The sequence below is a fragment of the Dendrobates tinctorius genome, unplaced genomic scaffold, assembly GCF_039654945.1.
Source record: "Dendrobates tinctorius isolate UK_male_01 unplaced genomic scaffold, ASM3965494v1 ptg000029l, whole genome shotgun sequence".
NCBI lineage: Eukaryota > Metazoa > Chordata > Amphibia > Anura > Dendrobatidae > Dendrobates > Dendrobates tinctorius.
Genome location: NW_027361697.1, coordinates 8,634,729 through 8,650,954, shown reverse-complemented (window position 1 = coordinate 8,650,954; position 16,226 = coordinate 8,634,729). Strand labels below are relative to the sequence as shown.

Sequence of the window (16,226 nt, the reverse complement as noted above, 5' to 3'; positions counted from 1 at the left end):
GCACACCTTTTAAAAACGAGGTGCATGTAGCTTGGATCGGTGAGTCAATCTCCCACCCAGGGACTGCTTTAGGATGTCCCACAGTATCTGTGTCCCCCAATGAGGCGAAAGAGAAACATAGATTTTTGTGATAACTCACCGTAAAATTCTTTTCTCCGAGACGCTCATTGGGGGACACGGCACCCACCCTATTAGCCAGTTGACTCTGTTTTTGTTTAGTTAATACGCATTTATGTGATATAAGGGTGGTCCTTTTCTGGACATGTTGTACCTGTATTAAGGCTGATTTCGTTGTCCTCCTACTGCTTTGGCACCAAACTGAGTTCCGCTTGCAATAGGGGCGAGGGTGTATACGACGGAGGAGGAGCTAACCTCTTTTTTTCACTTAGTATCAGCCTCCTAGCGGCAGAAGCATACACCCACAGTATCTGTGTCCCCCAATGAGCATCTCGGAGAAAAGGATTTTACGGTACGTTATCACAAAAATCCATGTTTTTTATCTCTTAAAGGTGCAAGCTCTGCAGAACCTAGAAATGAAGAAGGCATTGAGGAATTATCGTTCCGTTCCCTGCTGCCCTCCGAGTCCCACCGGCGTGGTAGTTTGGAAAGACAACGGAGTCGCCGACATGAATCAGATGAAGAAAGTACTCCTGAAAAGGTGACACTGGGTCAACGCCGAAGAATAGAAATGCCTGCACTTTTGTTTTCTTCTCAAATTTTATATTGACTTTTCTTGGCACAGGAGATCAGTGGCCCTTTTTCCAGTGGACAGGACAGCTTCTGGAAGTTCACCATGGAAATGGTTCGTCAGTACATGCAAGAGGGAGAGATGCGCTCAACCCACCAAGCTGCTCTTCTTCGTTTGCGTCAGAAAGCACTAAAAGACAAGACCAAAGCGGAGCTTGCATGGCTGGAACACCAAAAGAGGTAGAAATAAGCATTCCTAATCAAAGAAAATCTATTTTGTTCTTGGTCTCTTCATTGTAGGACACAGGAGACGATGGTTTGTGGGGTGTACACGGTTGCCGCTAGGGGGCTGACACTAAGAATTACACCTAAGAATAAAAGTCGGCTCCTCACTAGCAGGATAGATTTTTTTTTTGTTGTGTAAGGGCATGGTTTTTTTGTTTGTTTTTTTATATTTTTAGAATTAATTAATATTCTGTGTATGCACACTTTTGCAGACTAGTTCTGAGTTTATGAAATAAGAGTATGAAAATGATTTGAAAGGCGTGGAGGAGTTGGTATTGTTGGTGCTGAATAATGCCTGGTATTGTCCACACAAAAGAAGGGAACATCTAATGTTAATGATGGCAACGAGCCCTTCAGATGGTAGACACTTTTTTTTCATCAGCTTTCACTATTGCCTGACAGGTTGTCCATATATTGTAACAGGGCACAGGAAAATGGGATGTCCATATTGGAGGCCATATAGTAATGGGGGCATTATCTATAACATCTTTATAAATTGAGTCTACTTCTGTCCTACCATACTTCTTCATCCACATTCATTTAATTTTCTTTTAAGCTTTATAACAATCCAGTAACCTGAAATATATAATGCTTATGTGCAGGCGTCTCCGCGATAAAGGGGAGGATGATAAAATGCCGCCATTGAGAAAGCGACAGCGCGGTCTTTTGCTTCGACTTCAGCAGGAACGGGTATGGCTGTTGTTTAGTTGTAGATTGCCATTGTTGATGTGTTCGTTTCGCGTCAGCGGGTTGTTTTTTTTTTTTTACATGTTGAATAGGCGGAAATCAAACGGCTACAGGAAGCAAATAAAGCAGCTCGCAGAGAGAGGCAGCTTATCCTCAAACAGCAGCAGGAGATTCAGCGGATCCAGAACAGCACCCTGAGGATACAGGAGAAACTCAAGTCAGCAGAGAGCGGGCAGCTGGTGCGTTTTCTGTCTGTTTTTATGTACTTTTGTGCTTTTTCTGTGTACAGCCCATTTCTAGTGATTTTATATTTTGTTGCTAATATAATTGAAAAATAAAATCATTAAAAAGTATGACACACAGATTGTGATAAAATGTTACACATTAATAATACACAGGAGCAGCCGAGCGAGGCTGATATTCAGCCCAGTCCATTAACCAGCCATGATGCCTCTGAAGCCGAGAGCCGCAGTCCATCCCCAGTGTCGGTCTCTGGGAGTGAAACCAGCAGCATCATGCAAAAACTTCGCAAAATGCACGGCCACATGGATGCCAAGTAACTATATTTTCTTCTTTGCGTACACTCTTTAATGTGCATTAGTGTTAGCGCTTTTGTCAGTAGTCGTGGCAAGATATGATGTAGGGTCATTCCCTGTATGTGCTTTGCATTTTAGTTACATTTCTCTGCGTTCAGCCATTCGTTTTCCTGTTTCATAATTGTAGTTCACATCTTCATGATGTGTTTTCCAGTTTTCATCTCTGTCTGAAGTACTTGTTCTGTGCTGTGTTCCCCGTGCTTTAAAATTTATTTCCCTTTCATACCTTGGGCCAAGTGGAAACTTCTCATGAGGACCCTTTTATCATGAAAGTGTTCCTGATAATATTAAAAAAAAGTTAAAAAAATTGTCACACCTCACAACCTTATCTTTCTTTCTTAGGTAGCACCTCTATTAAGCTATATCTTTTTTTTGCATCTTCCTTGCCTCTCTGAATTGCACTCCGCTTGCCATCCTCCAGGACCCCTACTATGGTCCTCCTGCGGCTTTTTTTGGTTTTCCACTCTGTTAGTCTGTCTAGCTCTTTCGTCTCCTTGGTAAACTCTCACTCCTTTTCTTGTAGAGACATCTGCCCTGTTCACTGCTTCTTCTCTGTCTTTACGCCCCAGCACTGGGCTTCTCTCAGTGTGTGCTTTCCCAAACTTCACCCCAAATTCCAGCTCTATATCTGCCGCCATCTGCTCAGGTAACAGCACCTCTCCCTCTACTCTCTGCATCGTGTGAGGGGGGGAGGGAGGTGCTATCATGAGGATGAATCCTGGGGGGCATGACAGTGTGGGGCTAGTGAAAGCCGCGCATGCAACGTTGTGTCTCCTCCCTCCTCTGCTTGCTGTCCCCTCATCCTTCCCTTTTCTGAGTGAGTTGTGCTGCCGTAAGGTCAAGATCTAATGTAACTTTGCCCCCAGATTCCTGACAAAGCGGGAACAGCAGCTGGTGCAGAGAAGGTTACATGCACAGGAACTACTGGAGTGGAAAAGGAGATTGGATGCTGAAGAACTGGAAATTAGGCAGATTGAGAAGCAGGCTCTAGCGGCTTGGGACAACCAAAGTGGGAAAACTAAGGGACAGAGCACCGAGGAGCTACAAACTGTTGTAGAAGGTGAGGACCTTGGCAAGTGTCACCACATTAAAATACATATATCTGTGGTGATTTCTCCTAATTCCTTTTGCTTTTTTGTTTTTGTTTTATGCCTTTTAGTTTAAAATGTAATTTTTCTGAAGTTAATTCACCCATGTTTCTCTGGTTTTATATTATATAAATAAGAAGATAAAGACCATGCTCCCTTCATTAGGTACCACATGGTCTCCAGAGTATGTTACTTAAAAGCCATCATTTTCCTCAATGTCTGATTGGTCAGGGTCTATTTGATGTGACCCTTGCTGGATGATAGCTGAAGTAGAGTGCCAGGGGCCCTAGGAAAGCGTCGTACCTCTTCGGCTCTTGTACGATCTGGTTTCACTATCACTTCATTGAGGGGCCCAGGAAACCATGGGTGCAGGCAGCTGCCACTACACTTAAGGCTCATTCAGACATCTGTTGCAGTCGGTCTGAGCACGGATCGCTAATGCTCGGACTGGCCGCTGCTCTTCTCACCTGATCATGACTGCTTCATATATTTCTATGAAGCTGTTACACTGGTGTCAAGAAATCCAGGTCCAGTCTGTGCGTTGCAATCCAATGTTTGACTGATTTGGACAGACGTCTAAATGAGCTGTAAGATAAAAAAGGCGGCTCCTCCTCAGCAGGTTACACCCACCTACCAGAACCAAGCGAATAAGTTTTAGATCGGTGTCAGTAAGCCACATACTTGCCAATTGATCTTAATGAGCCAACGGTCGCTGCCTTTTGATTTTCAGGCAAGAGACACAGGGAAATCTCCTCAGCCCCACCAAGTCCAACTATCCAGACCAGGACCTCTCTGAGTCCCCCCCCAGAATATTTATCTTCTCAGAGCATTGATCCATCAACCATTGCTGAACAAATTCACGAGGAGAGCGGAGAACATGGGAGCATCTCTGAAGACTTGGCTGTATCTGGACCCAGCAAAGTGGTACATATTTCATTCTTGTCTTGTGAACTTGGGTCAGTCTATTCATGATGATTTTGGCAGAAAGTATCACGTGATTATTGCTTTACCCATACATATTCTGAGAGCATGTCAAATGAAGGATAAAGCCCTGGATTCATCGCCTCCTATAGAGCAGGAGCTGTGCAGTTCAGACTCCTTAACAAGACCCTTCACTTTACTACATTATCTACTTTCCCATAGCTCATATTAGTATGTTGTTCTGCAACTCCCAGTGTGGTTAAAACACTTATCAGCCAGCCCATTGTGATGACTCCTGGCTGATTTTCTTTTATACGTCATTTGCCCTATGCCAACTGGCACGGTGAACCAATTAGTGTTCTTCGCAATCCAGCAGGAGAGCTCATTCAATGTTACATTCAGAGACAATTGACTTACCTCTGCCAATTTCTGGACTGTGTAACTTTACTTGACCAACAAGTCCTCCAAATTTTCCGTTTTTAACACCGTAAGATGGAATGTGTTTGTATTATTATAGTCTCCTCCAAGAAGCAGCAAGTCACCAGCAGAAATGGAATCCAGCAAGGAAAGTGTAAAGAGCGGACAACAGAAAATCCACATTACCCTAAGACCACACCAACTCTCTCACACGTGGTCTGAAGAATCATTGTCCATGACACATTCAGGTAAATGTCATGCAGTGGAGTATTATTCAGGTTGCTGTATTAATTATGGGAGTTATTGTTATTTTAACACTTTGCTTTAGCTGAGGATGACATTGTAATAAATATGGGAGATGCCATCTTTATAATGGCTGGCACCCTGGCCATCCGTTATAAAGAATTTTCACCAATCCTCTTGCCCTATGCTCTCCACGCATATTCAGTCAGGCCACGCGTCCATCTTCATGGGAGAATGGAGAACAAATTCCAGCTGAATATCATTTAGCTATTAGTCATCTATTGTGATCAGGCAATTTACAGCAATATATTTCTAAGTGTACTCTTGGCCTTAAGTGAATTCACACATCGCGTGTTTGTTGCAGAATTATCTGTGCATCTTTCAAATCCATAATTCTGTAACAAATACTTTGTACTGTGCTATGTTAGTAAATAGTTTTAACAAACCTCAATCACTCCCAGCAATAAAACATTTGCTTTGGACTCGCAGATTTAATTTATTGCGATAAGTTACATCTGTGGCTAAATTCTGCACCTTAACAGCAAAATCGACATTTAACAGAAGATTTTATGTATTCTGGTGCAGATTTTGCTGCCATATTTACAGGGTTATTTTAACAGCTGTATACACACATCTGTATATTGTTTTTTTATTTTTTAAAACACAAATGCCACCTACACTGAATCTCAGGAGACAATGGATTGGACAAAATGTTTATGCTAATCTTTACTGATAAGAAGGGCGCGTCGTCTTTAGAAAATTAATTACATCCATTAATTACAAATGATGGCTGCCTTGTTGGAAAGTATACCTCTTGATTGACATTAAAGGTTTACATAGTTCTAAAGAGAACAAAAAGCCCGTATATAAATGTAAATGTGTGTGTAACATTAGTGCATAGATATTAGTAATGAGTGAGCATGCTTGGGTGTTCTAAGATGCTCGGAGGCGTGCTCGTAGATTGTTTGTGTCTCCGCAGCTGCATGATATGTGGCTGCTAGACAGCCTTGAATACATGTGGGGATTCTCTAACAAACAGGCAATCCCTGCATGTGTCTTTCCCCCATCTCGCGTGACCCCCCCCAACGAACCTATCCATTACAGTAAATGGCTGCCCAGTCCCACAAGCTCGCTGCCTCGGGGTAATCCTTGACGCTGATCTTTCCTTCAAACCACATATCCAAGCCCTTTCCACTTCCTGCTGACTTCAACTCAAAAATATTTCACAAATCCGTTCATTCCTCAACCAAAAATCTGCAAAAACCCTAGTCCATGCCCTCATCAGCTCTCGCCTTGACTACTGCAACCTCCTGCTCTGTGGCCTCCCCTCGAACACTCTCGCACCTCTCCAATCTATTCTAAACTCTGCTGCCCGACTAATCCACCTGTCCCCCCGCTATTCCCCAGCTTCTCCCCTCTGTCAATCCCTTCACTGGCTCTCCCCTGAGACTTCAGTACAAAACCCTAACCATGACACAAAGCCATCCACAACCTGTCTCCTCCATACATCTGTGACCTCGTCTCCCGGTACTTTCCTGCACGCAACCTCCGATCCTCACATGATCTCCTTCTCTACTCCCCTCTTATCTCCTCTTCCCACAATCGCATACAAGATTTCTCTCGCGCATCACCCCTACTCTGGAACTCTCAACCACAACATATCAGACTCTCACCTACCATCGAAACCTTCAAAAAGAGCCTGAAGACCCACCTCTTCCGACAAGCCTATAACCTGCAGTAACCACCGATCGACCAAACCGCTGCATGACCAGCTCTACCCTCGCCTACTGTATTCTCACCCATCCCTTGTAGATTGTGAGCCTTCGCGGGCAGGGTCCTCTCTCCTCCTGTACCAGTTATGACTTGTATTGTTTAACATTATTGTACTTATTTTTATTATGTATACCCCTTCTTACATGTAAAGCGCCGTGGAATAAATGGCGCTATAACAATAAATAATAATGTGTTCAGGTTGTCTAACAGCCGCAAATCATGCAGCTGCGGGGACACAAACATAATCTGAGCATGCCCAAAATACTCAGAGAACACCTGATCATGCTCGGAAAACTCGAGTGACAAACACACTTGCTCATCTCATCACTAATATATACAATATATTATATACATTATGTCTGCATTTTGCATATTACTCTTGTCGCCTCATTGGGGGACACAGAACCATGGGTGTTATGCGCTGTCCACTAGGAGGCGACATTATGCATAATCTGAAAAAGATTAACTATGGCTCCTCCTCTGCAGTATACACCCCTGGACGGCGTCGGCCTTCTCCAGTTTTTGCTTAGTGTCGCATAGGAGGCACACCTAAAGAATTTTTTCTCTTTTTCACTCTGTTTTTTTCCGGATGACAGAGGAAGAAAAGTGGGTCTCCTGTGAGACTCCCTGCATGGCTCCTTCCTCGGCCCCCTATTATGGGGTGCCCGGTTGAAGTTGAGATGGCTGTTCCCCATGTCGCTCCTTCCCCAGTCCTGCGGGTGCTGGTTCGAAGTCAAGACCCCCCTCCTTCCCCAATTCCTTTTGGTCTTGGGTTGAGGTCGAGTCGAGGAGGAAGCCCCATGATGATGACAGCAGCACCCTCCTTAATCCCCCTCTGGGGGAATTAGGTTGAGACGCCTCAGGTAGGGTCTGTCCCACGGCAGTCTGCAGCTCACAGTATCCAGGGACCCCAGCCCAGCTGCGGGCTCCTGTCGGGGGGGGGGGGGGGGAGTGCGGGCAGGCATGGCACATACAGACACAGGGCTCCCTGCGCCCCTGTGTCTGCGGCAGCACCAGCTCCATAGCGCCTCAGGGGGACCAATCACAGGGCCCCGCTTCTGATTGTGGCCCCACCGCTATCCTGCCTTTCTATCTGGGGGGGTCCGGTTCAGATCCGACCCCCTCCCGGTCTTCTGCGCCGGCCTGGAGCGCCGCGGCTTCGGCCTACCTGAGGTCGCCGCCTCCTCTCCGCCCCCCGGATGACAAATATGACACTCTACAGTGTCATAGAAGGGGCGGATCGAGACAGAAAGGGCGCGTTTTTACACATCTCTGTGCGCTCTTTCTCAGATCTCCGCCCCTTCTTCTAACTCCTCATCCTCTCGGCGGACATTTCTGCTGCAGGCATCAGCAGCACCACGCCAGCCAGTCTCCGGGGGGCACAGGACTGTGGCTCTTCAGCGCTGGACCTAGGGGCACGCTGGTGGGGTAAGATCACAGCTCGGGTTTTTTACTCGGCTGTGAATCCGGATTCCCTGTAAGGCTCTCCTATAGGTTTTTCCCTGCATAGCCACCCCTGTAGGGCCTTCTCATAGCCAGCCCTTCCACACTATGCCGGGCTCAAGGGCCAAGAGAACCAGGCAGGACTGCTTTTATGCATTCTGCACAGCCTGCAAAACCACTCTCCCCAGTGGCAGCACGTACCCGCACTGTCAGGACTGTATCCAGAATACTGGGTCAGAACCCCAAGAGGCTTCTACCAATGCTTCAGCGGCTGCTACCACGCCGGAATGGGCTACCCAGATGTCGCAGTCAATGACTCAGTCCATAGATAACCTAACCTCCACATTGCTCCAGGCTCTGCAGGGTCATGTCTCGGCTATGAGCGTTACCCAGCAAAGGGACAGCTCCACTCAGGGACAGGCCGTTTCTGGCTCTCCCAGATGTAAACGCACCCACACGTCGCGTTCCTCTGCGTCATCCCATAGCACACGGTCATCCCCCTCTAGGGAGAGACACCGTAGTTCCAGGTCACCTAGACCGTCCCATACCAGAGACAGACAATGCAGATCTCCACAGCGATCCCCGACGACAGAAGGCCTTCGCCCCAGCTCGCCCACCAGGGAACGCCTCAGCGATACACAGGATTCGGAAGGCATCTGTGACTCCGACTCAGACAACGAAACGGAGAAGTCTCTGGTCCTTTGTCCTCCTAGCAATACAGCGCTAGTTGAGGACATAATCTCTTCCATCCATCGGGTTCTGGACATTTCCGATCCAACCCCGGAAGCCCCAGAACAAAAAATTTGCTTTGAAGGTGTCCTGAAACCACCTAAGGTCTTCCCTAAACACCCGGAATTTCAGGCGATCCTTACTAAGCAGTTTTATCGGTCATCCATGACAGCACCACCTGAGAGAGGGGATCCGCCCTTCAGGAACAGGAAACCTACAGATACAAAAGGGCGGCACCTCTCCCACGCATCAGTTGGTTTCCTGTTCCTGGAGGACGGGACTTCCTTCAGATCGTCTATCATGGAGTCGCCGAGGGATTCCCAGGCCGGCTGACCGACCCAGGTAGCGAGGGGGTCTCCTACCTCGGTCAAGCTCGGGTCCCTGGAAGCGCCACGGTGGGGCCGGGTAGGTCTCCACGACGGTGGTGAGGGCAGGTGGAGCCAGGGGTCCGGTGGACAGCCGCCTCCATGTTGCCGCACCAGGAGGTATGTATGTCCCGGGCCCCTCCTGGTGCGCTCTCCCCGTGGTCCGCTCCCCCCTCTTCCGGCCGGGTCGGTGCGCGTGGGGGCTGTGGCCTGGCCTGAGCCGGGGGCGCCGTGCCGGCTCCTTCTGCGCGTCCCCGCAGGCCTCAGACGGGCGGCGGAAGTGACGCGGCGGAGGGGGCGGGGCCGGGGACGCCGAAACCGGAAGTCGGGTGCCGGCCGGCTTCCGGCGCGCGCCGCGTGTGCACGGCGATGCTGGGCGGCGGCGCGCGGTGGCCGAGGCGGGGGGGAGGATGACCGGAGCTTGCGGGGGGAGGGTCGCCGGGGGGTCCCGGGTGGGAGGTGCGCACCAGAGCCCTGCTGATCCGGACAAGGAGGCCTTAAAAGGCAGGAGATGACGCCGCTGGGGTGCTTCTGAAGGCCAGCGATGGATACGACAGAAGCCCCCATAGAGCAGCTGGATGAGGTGCAGGAGCACCCACAGAAACAGGCCACAGTGAAACCACATGCGAGTGGCCAGCAAAAGAAACAGAAACGTCCGAGCGAACAGAGCCACAGAAGTTCCTCCAGGACAAAGGACCCTCCTGCCTCCCTCCGTGATCCGGTACCTGCCTCATCTGCATGGGTAAGAGATCTCCGTGAATGTAGCCTGATGCAGTGTTCCCTTATGTTTTTTTCGCAGGGGAGGAAAGCTACGGGAAAACAGAAGCACAGGGAATGTGCCCTCTGTAGTTGCCCCTTGCCGGACGGCCACCCTAAAAAGTTGTCAGCCATGCGTGAGACAAACGGTAGGGGTGGAAGGGGACGTTGGCCATGGGGTAGATTGACAGGCCCTTACACTCTCCCCCGTCCATACAGGTAGCGGAAGAAACGCCGGACTTCACCACAAGCCTGAGGGACATAATCAGGACAGAGATAAAGGCCCTATCTAAAAAGGACTCCTCTAGGGGAAGAGAATGTAGTTTCTCAGGTTCAGAGTCCTCGACCGCCCTAAGGATCGATGACTATTCAGATTCCCCGGCCTCCACTTCATCTTCTTCGGAGGAAGACTCGAGTCGATTCTGCTTCCCCTTAGACCAGATGGATAAGCTAGTTAAAGCAATAAGGTCCACCATGGGGGTAGCAGACACAAAACCGGAACTTTCAGCTCAGGGCGTGATGTTCGGGGGTCTAGATCCCAGGAAGCAGAAGGCCTTTCCATTAAACGATAAGGTCCAGAGCCTAATAGATAGAGAATGGAAGAGACCTGAAAAAAGAGGCTCCTTACCTCCGGCCTTCAAGCGGAGGTACCCGTTTGACGACCCAGTGGTAGACAGATGGGATAAAGCCCCTAAACTGGATGCGGCAGTAGCCAAAGCCTCCAAAAAATCCTCCATTCCCTTCGACGACATGGCCTCCTTAAAAGACCCGCTAGATAAGAAAGCAGACTCCTTTTTGAAAGGAACTTGGGAGATGTCAGCAGGTGCTCTAAGACCAGCGATAGCGGCCACATGTACGGCCAGATCCATGATGGTCTGGCTAGACCAATTGGATTCCCAACTAAAGGAAGGAGTCTCAAGAGCTTCTATCCGAAAAACGCTGCCAATCATCCAAAGTGCTGCAGCTTTTTTGGCGGATGCTTCAGCGGACTCTGCGAGGATGGCAGCCAGAACTGCGAGTTTATCTAACGCAGCTCGAAGGGCCCTTTGGTTAAAATGCTGGCCGGGAGATATCCAGGCCAGATCACGACTCTGCTCCATTCCATGTGAGGGTGAATATCTGTTTGGGCCAGTCTTGGATGACCTCCTAGAGAAAAGCCGGGGATGATAAAAAGAAGTTCCCCAGTCTACCGAATCCTTCTTACAGACGTCCCTTTACCAGGAAAAGCTATTTCCGTAGAAGGCCGTCCAGAGATCAGGGCAGATGGGAGGACAAAAGAAGGAGAGAGGTACAGGTTTCATGTTCGGAGGAGGGGGGCGTCAAGAAGGTCCAGCACGTGACACTAAAAAACCGCCCCAATGACTAGTTTCCCCGGTAGGGGGAGACTAGCTGCCTTCTACCCAGCCTGGTCCTTGATTTCCAATAGTAAATGGATACTGGGGGTGATAGCTGTGGGTCTACGCCTAGAATTCGCCCGGGTCCCCCAAGATCGATTTAAAGTCACCCCGCTCAGGTCTTCCACACCAGAACAAGCTGCCCTGGAGGCCGAGGTGCATGATCTCTGCCATAAGAGGGTCCTAACGGTGGTCCCAGAGGGAGAAACGGGGAAAGGGTTTTACTCCCCCCTGTTCCTTGTCCGCAAACCAGACGGGTCCTTCAGGACTATAATAAACCTTAAATCCCTCAATGAGTTCCTGGTCATACGCCCGTTTAAGATGGAGACAATTAAATCAACAATAAAATTACTGTTTCAAAACTGTTTTATGGTGGTGTTAGATTTAAAAGACGCTTACTACCATATTCCCATTCATGCAGCTCATCAGCGGTTTCTCAGAGTGGCGGTTCAGCTGGATGGGTCAGTCCAACATTTCCAATATGCGGCCCTCCCCTTTGGGGTGGCAGTCGCTCCCCGTGTGTTTACCAAAGTAGTAGCGGAAGTTATGGCCCATCTACGTGAATCGGACATTCTGGTGATCCCCTACTTAGATGACTTCCTGATCGTAGGGAAAACAGCAGAACATTGTCTGGAACAACTACAAAGGGCAATGTCTGCCCTAGAGGGGTTAGGATGGCTGCTTAACATTAAAAAGTCTCGGTTACAGCCGGTGAGAGTCCAACAATTCTTGGGCCTGATCCTAGACTCTGAGAAACAGGAATGCCGTCTGCCCCCGGAGAAGCTTGTTCGCCTACACTATCAGGTCCTGAACGCTTCCAATAACCCTACCATGTCCCTCAGGAAAGCCATGTCCCTTCTGGGTTCCCTCTCGTCCTGTATCCCGGCAGTCCAGTGGGCACAGTTTCATACAAGAAAACTGCAGGGCGAGGTCTTAAGGCATCAGAGAATCCTTGAGGGTTACTTAGAGGGCCAGCTAACCTTGTCCCGAAACACAAGGGAATCCCTAGAGTGGTGGCTAGTCAAGGATAACTTATCCAAAGGGGTCTCCTGGGAGTATGACATATCCCGCATAATCACCACAGATGCTAGCCCTTCCGGTTGGGGGGCTCATATGGGGGAGATTCTGGTACAGGGCCTATGGGAGCATCATAGCGGTAGAGCAGGCAGCTAAGGAGCTACTTGTGTATTTACAGGGCCATCATGTGTGAGTGTTCTCCGACAATCAGGTCACCGTGGCTTATATCAACCACCAAGGCGGGACTCGTTCCAAACCCCTGATGAATGTGGCAGAGCGGCTATTCCAGCTAGCAGAGCAGCATTTTCAATCTTTAACAGCTCTACATATAAAAGGGAAGGAAAATATCACAGCAGATTTCCTGAGCCGCAATCCACTAAAACAAGGAGAATGGTCCCTAAACACCTCCATCTTCGACCTAATTGTACAAAAATGGGGACAACCAGAGGTAGACCTCTTCGCTACCAGGGAATAATAATAATAATAAATTTTATTTTTATAGCGCCGACATATTCCGCAGCACTTTACATTTCAGAGGGGATTTGTACAGACAATAGACATTACAGCATAACAATAATCACATACAGTAGATTATAACAAAATACCAAGAGGAGTGAGGGCCCTGCTCGCAAGCTTACAGTCTATGAGGGGAAAAAGGGAGACACGAAAGGTGGGTGGTAACATTATGGCTGGTCCGTACAATCAGGGCAACTGTTAAGTGTGTAACAGTACAGACACAGAGGGCTGATGGATGCATAAAGCATGTGGGAACATGATGCGGGGAACCTGGTTATGGTAAAACTTTTGGCTGTGCCACACAGGGATAGATTAGGTTAATGTGTTGAGGCGATAGGCCTGTCTGAATAAATGCGTTTTCAGGGCACGCTTAAAATTGTGGGGATTGGGGACTAATCGTATTGACCTGGGAAGTGCATTCCAAAGAAGGGAAGATTAGAGACAGGTCTATAGTTAGCGGCACAGTTTTGGTTGAGGGATGGTTTTTTAAGTAGTGGATGTATGATAGCATGCTTAAATGAGGAGGGAAAAATACCAGAAGAGACAGAGAGGTTAAATATTTTAGTTAGGTGAGGGGTGACAGCAGGGGAAAGGGACTGGAGCAGATGTGACGGAAATGGGTCACTGGTGCAAGTGGTTGGGCGAGAAGATGCAAGGAGCCTGCTTACTTCTTCTTCTGTGACTGGTTCAAAATCAGAGAGTGAGCTAGATGCAGTGGGGGAGGGAGGACAGTGCATGGTATGAGAGGATTTGGAGATAATTTCCTGTCGGATCTGGTCAATTTTTTCTTTGAAGTAATTGGCCAGATCGTCAGCTCGGAGCTCCGTGGTTGGGGCCTGTACTCTTGGGTTGAGTAGAGAATGAAAAGTGTCAAAGAGACGTTTCGGGTTATTGGACAGTGACGTGATGAGGGTGTTGAAATAGGCTTGTTTGGAGAGGTGAAGGGCAGTGTTGTATGTTCTAAGCATAAACTTAAAATGGATGAAGTCCCACTTTACCAGAAAGGGAAAACAGAAAATTAAAACAATTTTGCTCCCTAAATCCCAGAGAAAACCCCCTGGCGGTAGATGCCTTTCTGGTAAAGTGGGACTTCAGGCTAGCCTACGCCTTCCCTCCCCTATCGCTACTGCCCCTGGTGATGAAGAAAATCAGGAGAGACAGAGCAAGGGTGATAGTTATCGCTCCATTTTGGCCCAGGAGGGCTTGGTTTTCTTGCCCCAGGACAATGTCGGTGTCCGACCCTTGGGTCCTTCCGGACATTCCGGATCTCCTATCCCAGGGCCCAGTGTTCCATCCTCAGGTGGCTGGCCTACATCTGACGGCGTGGAGTTTGAACGGACACTGCTGAGAGAAAAAGGCTTCTCCCCAGGCCTGATTAACACCCTACTTAAAAGTAGGAAAGTCATCACCACCAAAATCTATGTCAGAATTTGGAAAAAATTCCTGCAGAACTCTGGAGTGGTCGCTGGCACCTCAGCACCTGTAAACCATATCTTAGAGTTTCTTCAGAAAGGTCTGGATATGGGGCTCTCCACTAGTACCCTTAAAGTACAAGTATCAGCCTTGGGGGCCCTCTTTAGCTGCAACATCGCGGGTAATTACTGGATCAGTAGATTCATTAAGGCAGCAGGTCGATCCAGGCCAATAGCGATAGATAGATTCATGCCGTGGGACTTGAACCTAGTCCTCACGGCTATGACAGAAGCCCCATTCGAACCTATCTCATCAGCTTCCACAAAGAACCTGTCCCTCAAAGTAGCCTTCCTGGTAGCCCTAACCTCAGCTCGTAGGGTAAGCAACATCCAGGCATTATCTAGACGTCCTCCTTATATACAGTTCAAGGACGATAGGGTAATACTCAGACCCGATCCGGCGTATTTACCTAAGGTAGTTTCCAGTTTTCATAGGACACAGGAGATAGTCCTTCCATCTTTCCTCCCTAACCCAGCTAATGAGAAGGAAGAGAAACTTCACACCTTGGATGTTAGAAAATGCCTCATAGAATATCTGGCAGTTACAGATCCCTGGAAGAAAGATAATGCCCTGTTTGTCTCTTATCAAGGCCCTAGGAAAGGTTGTAGAGCGTCAAAAAGTACACTAGCCAGGTGGGTTAGAGAAGCGATCTTAATAGCATACACCTCAAAAGGCAGGTCGCCACCCCGGAAGCTGAGGGCGCATTCCACCAGAGCCATGGCGACCTCATGGGCCGAAAGATCAGAAGTGTCCATTGACCAGATATGTAAGGCGGCTACTTGGTCCTCTCCGAGCACCTTTTATAGTCATTATAGGCTAGACTTGGGTGCTTCCACAGACCTCTCTTTTGGTATAAGGGTACTGCAGGCTGTAGTCCCTCCCTAAATAGTTTTACTCTCTGTAATTCTCTCAGGTGGTGCTGTCATGGACGACCGATAAAGTCTTAGTTACTCGCCGGTTAACGGTGTTTTTCGGAGTCCATGACAGCACCCGTATATTCCCTCCCTTTAGTTTAAATTTGGGTGTGCACTTCTTCCTCTTGTATGTACACTGGTAAGGAATAGTTGTGTAAAAGTACTGTATATAAATTTTGCCATTAACCATTGTGGTCCTCTTGTGCTCTGTAATCCAACTGATGCGTGGGAGAGGTGCCGCCCTTTTGTATCTGTAGGTTTCCTGTTCCTGAAGGGCGGATCCCCTCTCTCAGGTGGTGCTGTCATGGACTCCGAAAAACACCGTTAACCGGCGAGTAACTAAGACTTTCGCAGCCTGAGAAGAAATTCACCAATCGCAAATATTTGGAGGCTAGGTACCCCTTCCCACAAAAGGACACCAAGGAGTGGACAGATCCGCCCGAAGTGGACCCCCCAGTCTCTAGGCTAGCAGCACAGACCCTCCTATCACTGCCAGATAGCTCAGCCCTCAGGGACCCTGCAGACCGGCAGTTAGAACGCATGGCTTGTTCAGTTTTCGAAGCGGCAGGGGCCTCCATGGCTCCCGCGTTCGCTTCAGTATGGGCGGCCAAGGCCATTCTGGCTTGGGCCAAAAAATTGCAAACTGGCCTCCAAGCTTCAAATCCTGAGCTGTCTGACCAAGCGGTTCAAATAGCAGTGGTAGCAGATTACATGCTTCATGCAGCCCTGGATTCCGCAAGAGGTGTAGCGGGGATAGCATCAAATGCCATCACGATTCGGCGTATCCTCTGACTGCGGGAATGGAAAGCGGATGCGGCCTCAAAGAAGTCCCTCACGCATCTCCCGTACCTCAGTGGACGGCTTTTCGGTGAAAAGTTGGACACAATGATATCCAATGCCACTGGGGGTAAGCGTACCTCTC

At 48.6% G+C, this 16,226-nt stretch overlaps 1 protein-coding gene across 4 annotated transcripts in view; it reads left to right on the top strand.

Moving 5' to 3' along the window:
• The window catches only part of CEP350 (centrosomal protein 350), a 132,188-nt gene that overhangs the window by 103,720 nt on the left and 12,242 nt on the right, over window positions 1-16,226 (top strand). For all 4 annotated transcript variants that reach the window (XM_073571357.1, XM_073571356.1, XM_073571355.1 and 1 more), the window contains exons 23-30: window positions 510-658; window positions 743-927; window positions 1,575-1,662; window positions 1,752-1,898; window positions 2,058-2,215; window positions 3,122-3,315; window positions 4,074-4,267; window positions 4,782-4,929. In XM_073571357.1, the coding sequence (XP_073427458.1) occupies window positions 510-658; window positions 743-927; window positions 1,575-1,662; window positions 1,752-1,898; window positions 2,058-2,215; window positions 3,122-3,315; window positions 4,074-4,267; window positions 4,782-4,929 (1,263 nt within the window). The remainder of the gene's footprint in view (window positions 1-509; window positions 659-742; window positions 928-1,574; window positions 1,663-1,751; window positions 1,899-2,057; window positions 2,216-3,121; window positions 3,316-4,073; window positions 4,268-4,781; window positions 4,930-16,226) is intronic.